This window comes from Lepisosteus oculatus, chromosome 11 (genome assembly GCF_040954835.1).
Source record: "Lepisosteus oculatus isolate fLepOcu1 chromosome 11, fLepOcu1.hap2, whole genome shotgun sequence".
NCBI lineage: Eukaryota > Metazoa > Chordata > Actinopteri > Semionotiformes > Lepisosteidae > Lepisosteus > Lepisosteus oculatus.
In genome coordinates, this window is record NC_090706.1 from 41763152 (window position 1) to 41779156 (window position 16005).

The 16005-nt window shown below is 37.5% G+C and overlaps 1 protein-coding gene across 4 annotated transcripts in view; it reads right to left on the bottom strand.

Annotated features, from left to right (window-relative positions):
* Window positions 1-1564: 1564 nt before the first annotated feature.
* The window catches only part of LOC102693295 (pro-neuregulin-2, membrane-bound isoform), a 302716-nt gene continuing 288275 nt past the window's right edge, over window positions 1565-16005 (bottom strand). For all 4 annotated transcript variants that reach the window (XM_015349952.2, XM_006631957.3, XM_015349951.2 and 1 more), the window contains 5 exons: window positions 14541-14643; window positions 11454-11583; window positions 9173-9300; window positions 8025-8249; window positions 1565-4769 (listed from right to left, as the gene is read on the bottom strand). In XM_015349952.2, the coding sequence (XP_015205438.1) occupies window positions 4109-4769; window positions 8025-8249; window positions 9173-9300; window positions 11454-11583; window positions 14541-14643 (1247 nt within the window). In that variant the 3' untranslated portion in view covers window positions 1565-4108. The remainder of the gene's footprint in view (window positions 4770-8024; window positions 8250-9172; window positions 9301-11453; window positions 11584-14540; window positions 14644-16005) is intronic.

Consider the following 16005-nt stretch of genomic DNA (forward strand, 5'->3'; position numbering starts at 1 on the left):
CTCCATACTGAACACGCTCCTCATAATGCCACAATGTGTGTTACATACCAATGACCACAGTGGAAGCCTGTTAAACACCATATTTTAATATTTCACTGTTTTACCTGCAAAGATCCCAGTCGCTCCTCTTCACTCCTCTGTGTTCCAAGAGTGGGCAGTTCCAAATGGGCAGTTCTACGATACATCTGTGGAAGTCTTCAAATTGGCTGCTTCACATGCAAAGTCATGCCAGGCATCTTCTTAAGATGTTTTTGTACTGTAGCAATCATGGAATTCACCCAAAACTACAATTGTTTCATTTACCAGAATGCATTGTTTTTTTTGATATACAGTATAGAACATAACACATTCAAAATTAATAAACTACAGACGTTAATAATAATAATAATAATAATAATAATAATAATAATAATAATAATAATAATAATAACTTAAAGCATTTTTAAATTAATCTGATTATCAGAAAATGCTGTCATAGATCAGGTAAATTTTGTGTGACCACTCTTTTACCACAAATGTGAGTTATTACATGGCTGCAAACATATTTCATTACTTGACGACAAATTGCATCATATTTGGTTTGCAGTAGTTTTCTCTTTCATGTGATCTGAGATCACCTTCAAGCAAAGTGAAATCTCCATGGGATCACAAGTAAGAAAAGTCCAAGATGAACACACAGGTCTTCATCTTTCAAAAACTAACCTTCAGTGAGTAAGGCTAACCCAACTGTAATGGAGTGTATTTGATTTGGGACCTGAACATGTGTGCCAAACAACATACAGTAGTCTGGTCAAAAATCTAATTAAGGCAGAGAAGAGGAGTGATTGGAATAGCAAGGTTTGCTGGGCTGAAACTGGCTGAGGAGTAGAGCACCCCTTTGAATGAGGGATGTGCCAGAGAGCTGCTGCAAGGGTGAAGTTGGGATGGAAGAGGGGTGTGAAAACAAAATGTGCAAGAAGCATAATATTTATATGTAGTTAGATGTAAGTATGCAAGATCACAGTTTGAACCCTCACCCACTTTTGTTTAAAACTGAGGTAAACAATTTCATGAAAATCCATCCGTTTTTTCACCTCTTTATCCAGCTCAGGGTCGGAGCCTATCCCAGCAAGCAATGAGCGCAAGCTAGGATACACCCTGGATAGAACATCAGTCTATCATAGGGTGGATACCTCTTAAAAAAATGTAAATATTACATTTACAGTACTGCATGTTAGTTGCTTGATTTTTTTGCTCTGTGCAATTAAGAAGTCATGCTTTTGGACCTTAAGTGCATGTTTTCTTTGGACTTCTTACCCATAATAGGCCTACAGTATTGCACTAAAGTAAAAACTTGATCTGTTACTTGTATATCACAGAAGACACTATATGCAACATCTGCACACTGTCAAATGAAAGGGTAGAAAATGTCATGTACTGACATTTATTTTTTAGTGGGGTAGCAACCTTTAATGTTTTTTTTTAATAATCCCATGGAGTAATGGTGAAGTTCAATGTAGCCCAGGTGCTGGTTGAAAATGAAGTATTTCTTTATAGACACGAAGAGATTATATTAAAATGATATGAATAAAGATTTATTTTTATGTGAACAGGTGGTTTGATATCTTTTTTATTTTACAAGTATTTAAGACAATCTCGCAAAATCTCTAGCATATTCCAAGAATGGACATGAGAAAAGGGATTTATTGCTGGATGTTAAATTAAATACACTTTCACTAACTGGAAAACTTTTCAGTTGCCACTTCACCATGCATCCATCTATTTGAATTGCCAAGGACATGCAGAAACGAGGTGATCTTCTGTTAAAAAGGGCCAAGCTACAGAAATAAAAGAACCTGCAGGATAAAAGAGTAAGAATTCCAAATGGGGCTTTTTCACATGTGAACTAACTAGAAGCACCGCCTTCATTGCATCAAATCCAACTCAATCAGAAAAGAAAAGTTACAAATTTAAAATCCCGGATTTCTGCTATGAGACATTAAAGGAAAACAATTTCTAATCTAGGATATAGAACCATTACACCATTAACACTGTGTCTCTCATTAAAGCAGTTAAGTAGGACTTGCTTATATGCTTAGTTCTGAGAACTGTGGTTTTATTTTGTTAAATCAAAAGAGTCGCCTTTGCAATCGATTTGATCTGAAAACTGTGTTGCAGAATTATTAATAATATTTCACATTACATCTTTATTTTCCTGTATGACATATAAAAATGCAATGCCAAAATATGCTCCTCTTGAAGTATTGCAAACCTACAAAGTTCTATGTTTTCCTTTGTTTCTCTCCATGGAGAATGGATGAGGGTTTCTGGCAGCTGTCCCACCAGAAAGCTTCAACACGATCACAGACACAGCTCGTCACTCTCATGCGACTGTTTAACTGATGTTATTGCTGGTCACACGCTACTGCCAGCAAAGCCAGATGGATCAAAGAATATTAGCTAATGACTGTGATTATTAACATATTCGAAAAGGTTGGCTTTATGCTGAAAACACAAAATAAACATCTGCATATATACGTTAAAGAACAAAGGTATCCAACCTTGCATAATTTTTACACCTTTATGGTAATAACAATAAAGATAATGTATATAATCTATAATTTATTTTGTAACTCTGAAGGGGAGAGTATTTTTTTAACTAATTAACCAGGCTAATGCATTTTCAGAAGTCTAGCTCAAGATCCATTAAACATTTCAGAATTTAAAAATCACACAGAGGACTATAATACTAAAGTATTACCAAAAGTTTTGAAATAGAAAATGGCTTGCTGACATAATACTTGTGATAATAATTCAGTCAAGTCAACAAATAAACAAACAAACAAAAATATACATAAATATGTTTGCATATTTTGGCATTATTGACAATGTTGCACAGCCTGGACTTGTATGATTCTACAAAGAAGGCCTTAACATGAGTTATCACACGTTCTGTGTAAGAAGGAATGATTAATCATAAAATAACAATTGGAATCTGCATTGGAGAAGTAGGAGTCCTGTCAATCCAACCCTCCTGGGAGTCTCATGATGGTGCCTGGGAAGCAGCCCAAACTGCCCATGAGCCTCAACCAGCTTGTTAGCCTTCTGAAGGAGCAATTGTGCAATGTCTCATCATGCCCATGAGAATTTAGTGCCAGTTGTCGGTAAGAGGGCTAAGTTCTGATCGCAGCTAAAGGTGGACCTGCACCCTCAGTGAAAGCCCCTGACACATGCTCCGCTATTGCAACCACTATTAATGTTTTTGCACTGGGGATCAAAGATTTAAAGAATTTAGGATAATACTTCACAGACCGCAGTCAATGAAAATGAGAGGTTTCTCTACACCAGCCCATGAGTTTTGGCAAAGAGCACAACCATAAAACAAGACTGTCACTTATCTGTAATGTACAGCTAAATAACCTGCAGGGTATGATGGCAATATGCTTCCATTTCTCAACCCAGATTAGCATGCAGTTTTAGACAGAGAAGTGACTGGCATCATTGCACGTCTGCTCTCTTCTGTTTATGTTGAAACCCTTGCAATTTTGGGCAGCGTAATATTACACCACTTGTTGGTTTGACACTAAATAAATGACATGCTCATTCCCTCCAACCCAAATAAACACAATTCTTTACAATGTCAACTTTGAATTATAAAAACTGATAAACATGTCTGTGATTTGTTTTTCATGTAAACATACACTTTATGCAGAAGTGAGTTATACTGTATGAGAGCTTAACCAACATCTATGGATAATACAGTTCAAATCAGAAAACAAATCCCAGATAACAGATCCAGAAATAAAATGTCTATAAAAATGATGAGTTCATATTAGAAAGGCTACAAAAAACTCAACTGGAACTCTGGCATCAGCATACAGCAAAAGGCACCACAATATTATTCTATTTTTTAAGTCGTGAAAAAATTGGCACGTTTTTTTAAGCTGTAAATCAAAATTTACATATAAATAGAGTTTTCCCTATAAAAAAAGTCTTTGCTGTTAGCTAGTAGACAACTTTTGCTAAAATGAAAATAAATATTTCATTTGTTTAGAATATCTGTCTGTTATATAAAATAAAAATATTTCTTATAGGTGCAGGTCTATAATATATATTTGTTGGTTGGTTTTTAAAGGGGTGCATTGTCTTGTTTTGACCTCGAGTGTGTTAGTCTGGTCTGTAAATTCCCACGAGTGTTGTGCCGGCCCGATGAATAATAAGTCCTGCTGTCAGCCGGTCTGTATATGGTGGACGGCTCTGTGTTCACCACCATGTTCATGTTCTGCATACTCAAGAAAGGCGTGCTTTCACTCGCCTGCTCCTCCTCCGAATCGCTGTCGGACACGCAGCTCCGCGAGCTGTAGTCCCGCATTGCCTCCCCGCGCTGTGAAATGTGCCCGTTGAGTTTGGATTTTCTCCACCGCCTGCTGTTGCTGACAGTTCTCTTTGGTTGCTCGAGGGCGGACAGGTACTCCTGTGTGGTTTCGTACTCGTCGTCCTCCACAAGCCGGAAGGGGCTAGAGGGCAGGCTGCCCGTGCTGTCGTTCAGGTAGCTGCACCTCTGCTGCCGGTACGCCTCGTGCCTCTGGATGTCCTGCAGGGGCACCTGGTACCGGCGCAGCAGGGGCAGGTCGTCCTCCACGCGGTAAGCAGCAGGCGCGGCGGGCGGCAGCGAAACTGCATGGCTGGAATTGGGCGACGTGATTTCAAAAGTAGGCACCTGTGTAGGCAGTGAGTAATGGAAGTCCACAGGTGAGAGGCGGGCTGGTGTCGTCAGGGCTGACACGTACCTGCGAGAGAGGGATCACGCACACAGATTGATCACCAGATCCTACTCCATTGCCACTTGCCAGACCAAGGACCTGGCTTCCCTTAGAGGCCCACAAGATCAGGTAAGCAAGGATCCAGAAAACTGACTAATATCAATATTGAACATATAGAGTGGAGATACAGTAGCTGCACAAATGTCTACTGCTGTTGTACAAAGCTACTGTAGTAGTGTTCTACTAAAAATTGTTTAGCTATTTAAATGCTGTTTATTTGAACCACATTTCTTCCTTATCATTATGAGCAGGTTTCAGGTTACTTTGCATGCTTTAGACACACGTCAGTGCTTGGTCACTCCCTATCAAGCTGCACCAGGAAAAGGGACTCCGTGTTCTGCAACACATGGGGATAGACATGTCTGATGTAGGGCCAAAAGAATGGTGAAGACCAATTTTAAGATTCAGGATTTTTTAAAAATTAAAATATCTTGCAAAAGAAGGTGTGTTTTGCACAATCATGTGCAACACATTTGTGTTTACATTTACTAAACAAGATGCTTAAAATGCTCTTATGTTTTGGTACTTCAGCAGCCAACTCAGTATTTTTGTAATGATACTGTGGTAGAAAAAGATTTTCTGACCCAATTAAGAATAATTGTTTCAAAAAACACTGAAAAATTGGATATGATTCCAAAGGCACATCTTTTTAAAACACATTTTGAATAAGAATAAAATAAATTTATAGAGATCTTAGCCCTGAGCAAAACATACATTGTTAATGATGTACGGTACAGTAATTGGTTAATTTCAACTCTAAAGAACACTGCTGACTGGGTCCAAACATTTGTGGGGCTTAAATAAAATTCAGTTCAAAACTTAACTTACAGACACAGAAACCTTTGGATATAGAGCAAAGTATGTTGAAGCCAGTGCTGAACAAAGTGTGAGGTTAATTTCCCTATAGTTTAATTGCTAGTAAGATTTTGTCCTGTCCCACAATTGTATTCTGTTTAGAGATAGACTGTCCTCATTACCTCTGTGGCACCTGGACCTAAAAGCAGTTCCAGCACATTTGCTGAATTGTACTAGAAATCGTCAAGATTTCTGAAGGTGTGGCACATGAATCAGATACAGTCAATAATCAAAATAGCAAAAACCCACATTTAAATGAACTCTGTTTTGCCTGAAGAGCATAAGACAGACTTCTCATGCATTTCCTGTCTGGAAAAACCCATCCATCCATTTTCTAACCTCTTTATCCAATACAGGGTCGTGGCCAGTAAGTGCACATCCTTTGAAGTCATCTTTCAGAGTGCCTCGGTAGTGTTTATTAAGTTCTCTTTCAGTTATTTAGGTTTTCACCTGCCCTGTTCCCAAGGACATTGTGGCACCTTCATGCTCCTAAATTACTTTTCTTAGCACAATATGAAAACATACTACTTAGCTCTGTGACTTCCTTTTACTTGCGGCGGCAATTTCCCGTGGGATGCACAGTTTAACTGACATGGGAGAACAAGAACAACACAGACAACTTCACATGTTTTAAGAAAACAGAAACTTAATAGATTAATAGATCACACCTGCTAAAGCATTCAAATCTGACCATCAGATCTACATTGCTGCCCCCTGTATTCTATGGTACTGTGAGTATTTAAATATACACATTAAAATCTATGCATTTGAAAGATTTAATTGCAAATGTAAAATAAAAAGAAAAATGTGAAAAAAAAAAACAATTAGAACAGCAGGATGTAAGTTGACTGCTTTAGGTCTGCTACATTTTAGTGATAAGGTTAACATTGAGACCTCAAACTCAAATGCTGTTTCCTTCCAATATAACTTCAGTATTTTTTAAGTACTGTAAGTGGTAATGCATACTGCAAAGTGCAAAGGCATTTTCATACTTCATATGTTTGTAGAGTGAACCTGTTAATTTAGTCTAAGGCTTTAATATAGAAAATACAGAACTGATTTTATTTTTAATCTTAATTTTAAGTCATCAAATGCTTGCCATAGTGCGTGCCAATGATTTACTGTAGTATCAGTGACAATAGAGCAATACCGTACAATTTCTATTGAGCCTTTGGACTAAAACCGACATTTCTACAGAGACCTTTAGGCTATTTTTTGAAATGGGTGCTTTACCATATCCACATCCAACAATGCTTTATGGTGAGTAATAGTGGTGGTGTACTGATCTGCTCAAGAAAAGTAAACTTTGTGAAACGATGCTGCACATTGGTGTCAGTGAAATCAAAAGTTAGAAAAGTTTATTGAATTTAATACATTTGCAAGAGCTTTTATCAACGGTTTTGATTGTTTTACACTCATACTCGTGGGTATGGGGAACATTTCAAAATCCAATGACTGATGGGCTTCAGTGAGATACTGTGGAATAGCACGTGTGAAACCCCAGTTAGGGTTCGGATTAGTATTCCCACACTACTTACATACTTTTTACACTCAGTGCTGGATTTTTTGGCATAAGTCAGCTTTAAGACGAGTGATAATTTGGTTCTGTCTGCAACTTTTTTTAGAGAGACTTTTGGCTGCCTGGATGGTGTGGTATGCCGTTTAGTAATTGTATCCCAAAATTCAGACAGTGGGATCAAAAGTTTTCAGAAAAGATGATTAAATCTAATAAATTGAAACAAAAATAAATAAATTGTATAAATAATATAATGATCAGGGGTCATGACACATGAAAATATCCCTACTACTTAAGCAACAGAGCCTAAGACCTGACGTGCTGCAGTGTGGTCCGATCACTCATCACCACTTTCCTTGGTTTTGCAAAGTGTAGAGCACTGAGGACCGGTACCTTGAAGTGACTGTGGCAGAAATAAGGAAATCAATTCTGCCAGTGACATATGTCCCTGTCTTTGGTATTCATTAGGAACCCGGAACCGATCAGGCTTCTCACACAGCTGTGGGTTTTTTCCAAAATTGCATGCCCTAACTATACGATCATCAACTTGAATCCATAGTCTGTTGTCTGTTTTACAACAGCTACAGACAAATCACATAATATTATGGTATTTGTTTGGTAAGCAGATTAATCCAGACTTGGTACTGAGGGAACAATTGCCTTGTTGTGAGAACAGGGGTTAAGGGTTAAGGGGTTTGTCCTACCTCTTGAAGGATTCCCTATGTAAGAACAGAATTGCTATTAAACCTTTCAAAAGCATTCCTCAGTGTCAAAAGAATGTCTTAATGTATACATCAAAATAACTTCAGTACCATAGAGGGTTAAATGATGCGCCAGAGTGTGTTCCCCACCTGTCACTGTGTGGTGAGTCTCTCAGTGAGTCGATGGAGTCCCTGTACTGCATCATGGGGCGGCGGGGGTCAGTAATGCCACAGTGTGCTGCACGCCGCGCCCGAGCTTCGATGCAGGCAGGACTGTTGCATTTACTGGTCCCCACTGAGGATGACATCATGCCAGAATGTGAGTCTGAAATAACACTCTCCGTCCTGTCCAAGCTCCAAGTGCGGTCTTCATGTCTGCACAGGAAAGCAAGAGGACTGTGACACCTCATAACAGCATACTGACCACTGCTTGCGCATGTAGACCTACAAAGCAAGGTGTGATATTTATGACTTTTCCAATCAGGCTGTGAATAACCAAAAGTAACCATTCAAACTGACATGCTGGAGTGTTACAGCCCTGGTTCACCACAAATGCAGGTTACGTGGTCTCAAAAACAATAGGAGTTCTCTGTTTCTCACATGTAGGTCTTTGTAGGTCTGCAGTTCTGAGTCAAACCACAATGTATCTGGGCAGCGTCAGTCCCGGCAATGGCAATATATGCGGTACTGCTTAACTGCAAATATCTCTAATAAAAAGCATGGACAATTACATTCTACAACAAAGGTGTTAAAGTAAAGCTGAATTACAAGAGTGCTATATTTCATATAACAAAAAGGTCTTGTTTTTGAAGTTCCAGTTGACAGTCCACATTACAGTTTCAAAGTATAATCTAGTTTAGCTCACCATTAAAATTCAACTGTGAGCATCACAAGTCCATATTTATAAGATACTGAGAGGCATTAACAAGACAGCAAATGCTTTTTATTTGTTGCATTTCTAATGTTTCTAAGTATATACATATAGCACTCTATAGAATACTGTATCTGGATAATATTTTTGCTGGAGAAGTTGGGGGAATAAGAATCCCCCGATCTTGAAGGTGATGACTAGAATATTGCATAAAATGTAGCTGAAAGGTAACAACAAAAATAAATACACATCATGTGTCTTCACTGACATTCACTGCTATATAATGGCAGAATTATTCTCTGTACCAGAAATTACCAGAGTTACAGATCTTAAGCTCTTGTAATTCTCACCGAGGCAGCTATGACTGTTTAATTATAGATTAGACATTTCCATGCAAGCCCTGAATTCCTGAAGATGAATACATTACCTGTGACTGGATGTGTTGGTAGCTGTTGAAGAGTGATGAGACGTGGAGGAGGGGTGGCTGCCAGAAAACGAAGTCTCTGCCTCGTGACGAATCACCCGGTCAGTGGCTGGAACGTTTTTGGAAATGTACTGCAAGAGAAAGAGAACCCTGATGAGACAATTAGAAGGAAGTGCACGCAAACTCATCCATTTACCTTATTCCTTCTCATGGGGCACAGAGCAATGACTTTCGTTTTGAAAACTGTAACACAATGACACATGCTCACAGCATGGGCCCTCCTTTAATGTACCTTGAAAACCACTTAAAAGTCTGCAACAGCAATCATGTGGACATCAGTGTGGATTAGAGGTTGATATTCTGGGCTTGTAACTGCAAGGCTGCAGGTTCAAATCAGGTACTTCTGTTGTCTTCTCAAGCAAGTGTCCAGTCAGATCACTCCAGTAATGTACCCTCCTGTATAAATGGGTCTCCAGCTAGCCAGGTTGTCATTGTAAATCGACCTGACCAGGACTGGTGCTCAATTCAGTTACCCCATTCATAAACTGTGCCTTAACAGGAAGTTGCAAAAATAAGTGGAAATCTAATGGCAAAAGCTGAGGTGGAATAAATGGTTTTGGAAAATTTCACACTTTTGAAAAAGGTTTTTTCTTACTGTACAGCATATGCATTTTTAAATTGGAAATAAGCTTGAGCTGAATTTTAGAAATACACGGCATGTGGGAAGCCCAGCTGTCCACGATGTGTGCAGATCTGCCGAGCACATGATTTTCAGTCCTGTACAAACCCATTCTACCTGCCTTCCTAGACATCTTCGACCGGGAACTGAAGTTCATATTATTTGTAAACCAGTAACTTGTCTGATTAACACAAGATCTGGGTTTAAATAAAGCACCACTAGATCGGGAGACCTCTGTTTTTAAAATAGTTTTTTTAATGTTTTTTGGTGTTACAACATTGTATGAAACCTCAGTGAAAACAGACAAATAAGGAAAACCAAAGTTTTTGACCACTGATTTACTTGACTTCCTGATTAACAAAGTAACCAATGTGTAATCAATAAATGTAAGGTACTGTACATATTCTCTTTTCTACAGTATGTGGCTTATTAATTGTGTAAAACATGTCCAAAGGGATTACAATAATTTAACCTGCACATTATGTTTAAGTAAGAGGATAGACCCACTAACATTGCTGTGGAATCTCATCTCATCAGATCCCTCAATTCAACCTTATGTCCAGAGATCTTTACACTCCATTTTTTATCTCCTGTATTTCATTTTAGTGATTCTTTCAGGACACATTTTAATTAAGGTGCCACAAAGTAGATGTGTTAAGCATGAAAGACTGCTTAAATTAAATAAAACAGCTGAAGACAGACACAATTTGGCACATATTATGCATAATTTACATAATGCATAATCATCATGATGGTTGGGAAAGAAGCTCTCATTAGGAATTCAATATATAATTGCTAGCTGACGAGCATGCAGTTGTGTTGTTGTTTGAATTGTATACTAAACAGAGTGCAATTTTACTTCTCACTAAATTTGTAAAATCCTGTTTAAGCATCCTTCACACTGACTGATTAAAAATATATGTAAACAGACACAAAATAACCCTAATGGCTAAGGTAGGGGGTTTCTGCTGCTCCATTTCACCGTCTTTTCAGACTGAGGAAGGATAAAACAAGATTGAATCCCCTGAATCCTCAAATGTATCTTCCTAATGCAAACACCTAATTAACTCACTTCACCTCTTTGTTCTGTATTTACAGTAGCGTTTACTGTTTAACAGGGATATCTGTTAGAGGGACAACTGTTAGAGACCAAACATCAATAAAATATATTTTATTCAGTGTGTGTTTGTGACACAAAAATCACCATTTTCAATTACAATCTTAATAGCAGAAGTGACAGCCATGTTTCCTGATTGTACCTTCTTTGATATACAGGGGCACTGGTCCCAGATTTTGCGTGTATTTGGCCACATTTACATGATAATTAATGAATTAATCCTTCATTCCTTTTTCGTTTTGTCAATTCAGTGATCTTAATAGAATGAAAAAACGAAAATAAAAAACCTTGAATACAAGATAGATGGTAAAGCATGTAGTAAATCATCATGGTCATCATCACAATCACCTCTATCATCACCATCATCATCATCATCAACATCACTATCATCATTGTCATCACCACCACCATCGCCATCACCATCACCATGAAGGCTGATGGAGTTGGTGATCGTGGCTGTGGCCGGACACGAGGCTGTGTGCACTCACATCCACCATGGGGATCTCCTCAGGACCAGGGCCGGGCCCTGGGTGGTTCGGCCCGTTTGCCAGGTTTCTGTTCTGGTGATCTGGGCACATATTCTGCCTCAGGTGGTTATGCATTTTCTTTCTTTGTTTCCTGCAGAAAAAAACACACATTGAGACATTTAGTCATCTAAGCCCACGGAAAACCATACTGCATGAACTCAGTGTTGTCAATTTTTATTGCTTAAATGAAAGAAAATAATCATGCATTTAAATCATTTAAAATACTTTATTTAGAATAAAGTAACAATATTAAATATACAGATATAATTTTGTCTGACATGAAATTGATCTGTTTTAAAATAATTAAATAAGCATGTCAAGGCTTAAAATTATTTATATTTCTGAAGCAATGGAGAACCCCCTTATACTATATGATTCATATTCACACTGGCAGAAATACTGCCATGTATCAAGTTTTCAACACTATCTACAGTAGATTCACACCTGTACACTGCAGATCTGCCTACAGCAGAAGATTTTACATCGCTTAGATGAAAAATCATAAACATTAATTAATCTGAAATATTTGTGTTTTATTTACTAGTAAAACACATTTCTAGTTAATTTCTAACTGTTTTTTGCAAAACCATACTACTTGAGTCAGCAGATCCATGCTTAACCTTACAGTTTGCTCATGAGCACAGGTGACAAAATGACTTTACAAGCTGTATATGACCTCTTTGGCTCCTTAACGTGGCAGTAAAAATATGTGCTTAAACACTGTGCCCAATAGCCTACAGCTACTTAGAATGAAAATATCTTAGAAATGTCTACAGTAATAAAGAAGCATCCTTAATTACATTATTCGCAGTATACTGAGAAATATTCTCAAGGGAGCCTTTTTACTATGAAATGCACTGCAAATGGACATTTATACGATACTGAGCAGCTATAATGACACACCATTTATCTTTGGATTACAACTTCTTTTGATGTACTTTACATCATTCAGACTATTAATAACACAATAGGTTTTCATTGAAAATAATACTATTAAAATAATAAAAGTAAAACTGATAACATACTACTATTTATATATAATAAAATAATACTGGTTTTGAAATGAAAGTTTAAAATTTATTGATACAAAATCATAAGTGCTTAAGTGTAGCATTCTAGCCTGCGATATAATATAAGTACCATATGTTCTAGAGACAGCAGTGAATGCCTAGGCCCTTACACTACAGGCAGTGGACAAAATAATGGAAACACTAAGTAATATGAGGATGTTTTTATAATAAGGAGTTGGGATGCCCATTGCTTTCAGAACAGCTTCAATCCTTACTCTAGTTTTGAACTGTTTTTAGTGGGATGTTGAACCATTCTTCAGGAAGAAAAGCCTCCAGTTGTGTGAGAGGTGAAGGAGGTGGAAATCTACTCTGGACTCTACATTTCAGAACATCCCCTAAAGGTTCAGTGATGTTTTGAGCTGGTGATGGGGGAGGCCATGGAAGAAGTTTGGCTTTATCCTGGCGTTCATGAATCCACTTTTGAATATGATTAGCAGTGTGCATGGGGGTGCATATACCGTCATGAGGTACTAAGTTGAGTCAGAAGAGTTCTGAAAAAAGGTTTTATGGACAGATGGGAAAGAAAGGAACCACATATATTCCAAAGAACAAAACCTTATGTGTGAAGTATAGCCTGGCATGGGCATGAATAGATACTTATGGACCTGACTCACTCATGTTTACTGATAATGTAACTAATGATAGAAGCAGAACGAATTCCGAAATTTACAGAAACACCTTGTCTGCTTATCTAGAAGAAAGTGCTTCCAATATGATTGGATGGTGCTTTACCATGTACTGTAGCGTGACAGTGATTCAAAACATGTGGCCAATGCCAAAGAAATTTTTCAAGAGAAAATAAAAGTGGAAAATTTGAGACAGACCAAATCAATTTCCAGACTTAAATAAAGCAGCAATTTACACACCAAAGAAAAAAGTGAAAACACTATATGAATAGGCACAAAAATCAAACTGGCTGCACTAAAGAGTTGGCAAAGCAAATAAAATGATCATGCAAAGGTTTTGGTGTGCTCTATAAGATGCAGACTTCATGCAATAAATGCATCAAAGGGAAATGCAACCAAATAATGATTTTTACTGTACACTCTGAAAACAAATCATGGCCTCCTAATAATCCCCATCTATGAATTGGCTTCATTCCTCTGCTCTCCTCCTCACTAATAGCTGATGTGTGGTGAGCGTTCTGGCGCACTATGGCTGCCGTCACATCATCCAGGTGGGGCTGCACATTGGTGGTGGTGGAAGTGTAAAGCGCTTTGAGTGGAGTGTCCAGAAAAGCACTATATCAGTGTAAGCAATTATTATTATTATTATCAGCTGGTGGGTCAATTTAACTATCAATTATTATCAGCCTAGTTATTTTATTGGAAATATTTCCAACTTTTTATGTAAAGCTTTTTCATTTAGAGCTTCACTCCCAAAAGAACTTTGTGATAAAGAGATCACTGTAGCCCACTGTGAAAAAGGCATTTCTCTGAACTTTTTCATCTCCATTGCTAAATACTCATGCACATAGTTTTTTTATGTTCAGCTTCATTCAAACTGCTGCCAACTCTTCAAAAGTACTTTTTGCACTCTTACTTTTCATAGTGACTTTGGTTCAAGAAATTTGCCAAATAAAACATGGCATTTATTCTATTACTTCACAGAGCTTATGACGGAATATTAGATGGGGGTTACTCTGGCCTAAAATCAACCACTGCAGTCCCTACACTTCATATACTTACAGTACTTGTGAGAAAAAAAGTAATTGGTGCTGGTAATTAAACTTGTTAAATACACATGGTGACCTGTGTCATATGCAATTAAAAAAAATAAAATGTAAATAAAAAAAAACAGAAATATAGGAGTTTTTCCTTCTTAAAATTAGTAAAAGCTAGCAATGTCTCTCCCATGTATGTTACCGTAAGAAATGAAATCAAGAACATGGACAGAGCTGGAGAAACTCAGTTTAAGACCAAACCAGATGGCTAACAGATTTCAAAGAAACATGACTGCACGCGCAGAAATGACTTACTTGGTTTTGCAGTAAGCGACCACACACACAATCCCCACGACGAGCAGAGCCACACATATCCCAGTGATTGTCAGCACTCGCTTCTGGTACAGCTCCTCGGCCTCTGGAAACAGCCACACAGGGAGCCTGTTAGAAACTCAGCGCAACACACTGGCAGTGTCCTGCACTGCTCCAGCCTCCTTGCACTGTCCACTTGACTTGGCACCTTGCTGGCCTCTGCCCAGCCTCTTGCTTCCAGAGCAGGAGCTTGTGATGTTTAATAACAAGCAAGAGGGAAAAATGACATGATCTGTCACAGTTTAAAAATATGTTTATATTTTAGTACACACTGTGTTTTTCCTCCCATGCTTGTCACTAAACCTTTTGCACAGTAGTTACAGGATTATGCTGAAATATGTAGCAAAGGGGATTTGAAAAGTTTTAATGCCACAATAGAAGGAAACTCATTTGTGTTGTAATCTCAACCAAGTGGATTTCACAATATACAGTATGTATAAAATACATAGTAAAAAGTGATGACAGCAAATATACTTGACTTTTAAATTTTTTATATCAATTACTAGCTACCTGCAAAAGGCACTGTAGAATGATGTGATGTTATATTCAACAAAACATGTAGCTTCCTTCTTCAATAGCTTTAAAGCTTTCCAAAACACCCTTGTTAATATTTCACAAGGTAATTTATTTGAAGTATTTCAAATTAGGACTCAGGACAGTGTTATACATTTTGAATAGCATTGTATGTACAGTAACTGAAAAAGATTATTTTGTTTTTACATTTCATGCTTTCTTCTATTTTAGGTTTACTCTTAAAATTAGACTAAGAACATCCTGCATAAGATGAAAATATCAGGTACGGTACACCACGTGGTAGTGGCGAAGTACAATTTTTAATAATTAGTTAACCTTTAGACAGCTGAGAATTTGCATGTGATTAGGATATTTTGAAATGTGTTATGTGTTATATGGCTATATCAAGTGTTGTGAACACTGGAAATTATATATTCAATTATGTATACAATCATAGTCATAAAATCTATGTGTATATAACATGTACATTCTTGTATCATGAATTTGTGTGGAGTATTCCTTCTGAAAACAGAAATTACATGTGGTGATGCTGACTAATGTTGCAAAGTTCAAATAATTAAGCTACTGAATTAGCTTTGTGAAGAGTTTAGTTTAGGTCTAAGTAGATTACAAAGGTTTTCTCCTGTTACAATGTGTAAGAGAATTGTAAAGCCTGTATTATTGACTTGTTTTATTGTTGCTTTTTATTCTATTGTAATTATTTTCTTTAAACGTTTAATTCCTATGTTCACATTGCTGAGTGACTGAAATAGTTAATCTTCTCCTTAATTAATAATTTAGCGATTAGTAAAGCTGCCCTTCAGCTTTCGTGCTCATTTTAAGTTGCTTTTCAAGGTTGACTTGCTCTAATCCTTGTAAAGGAGACACTATTTGT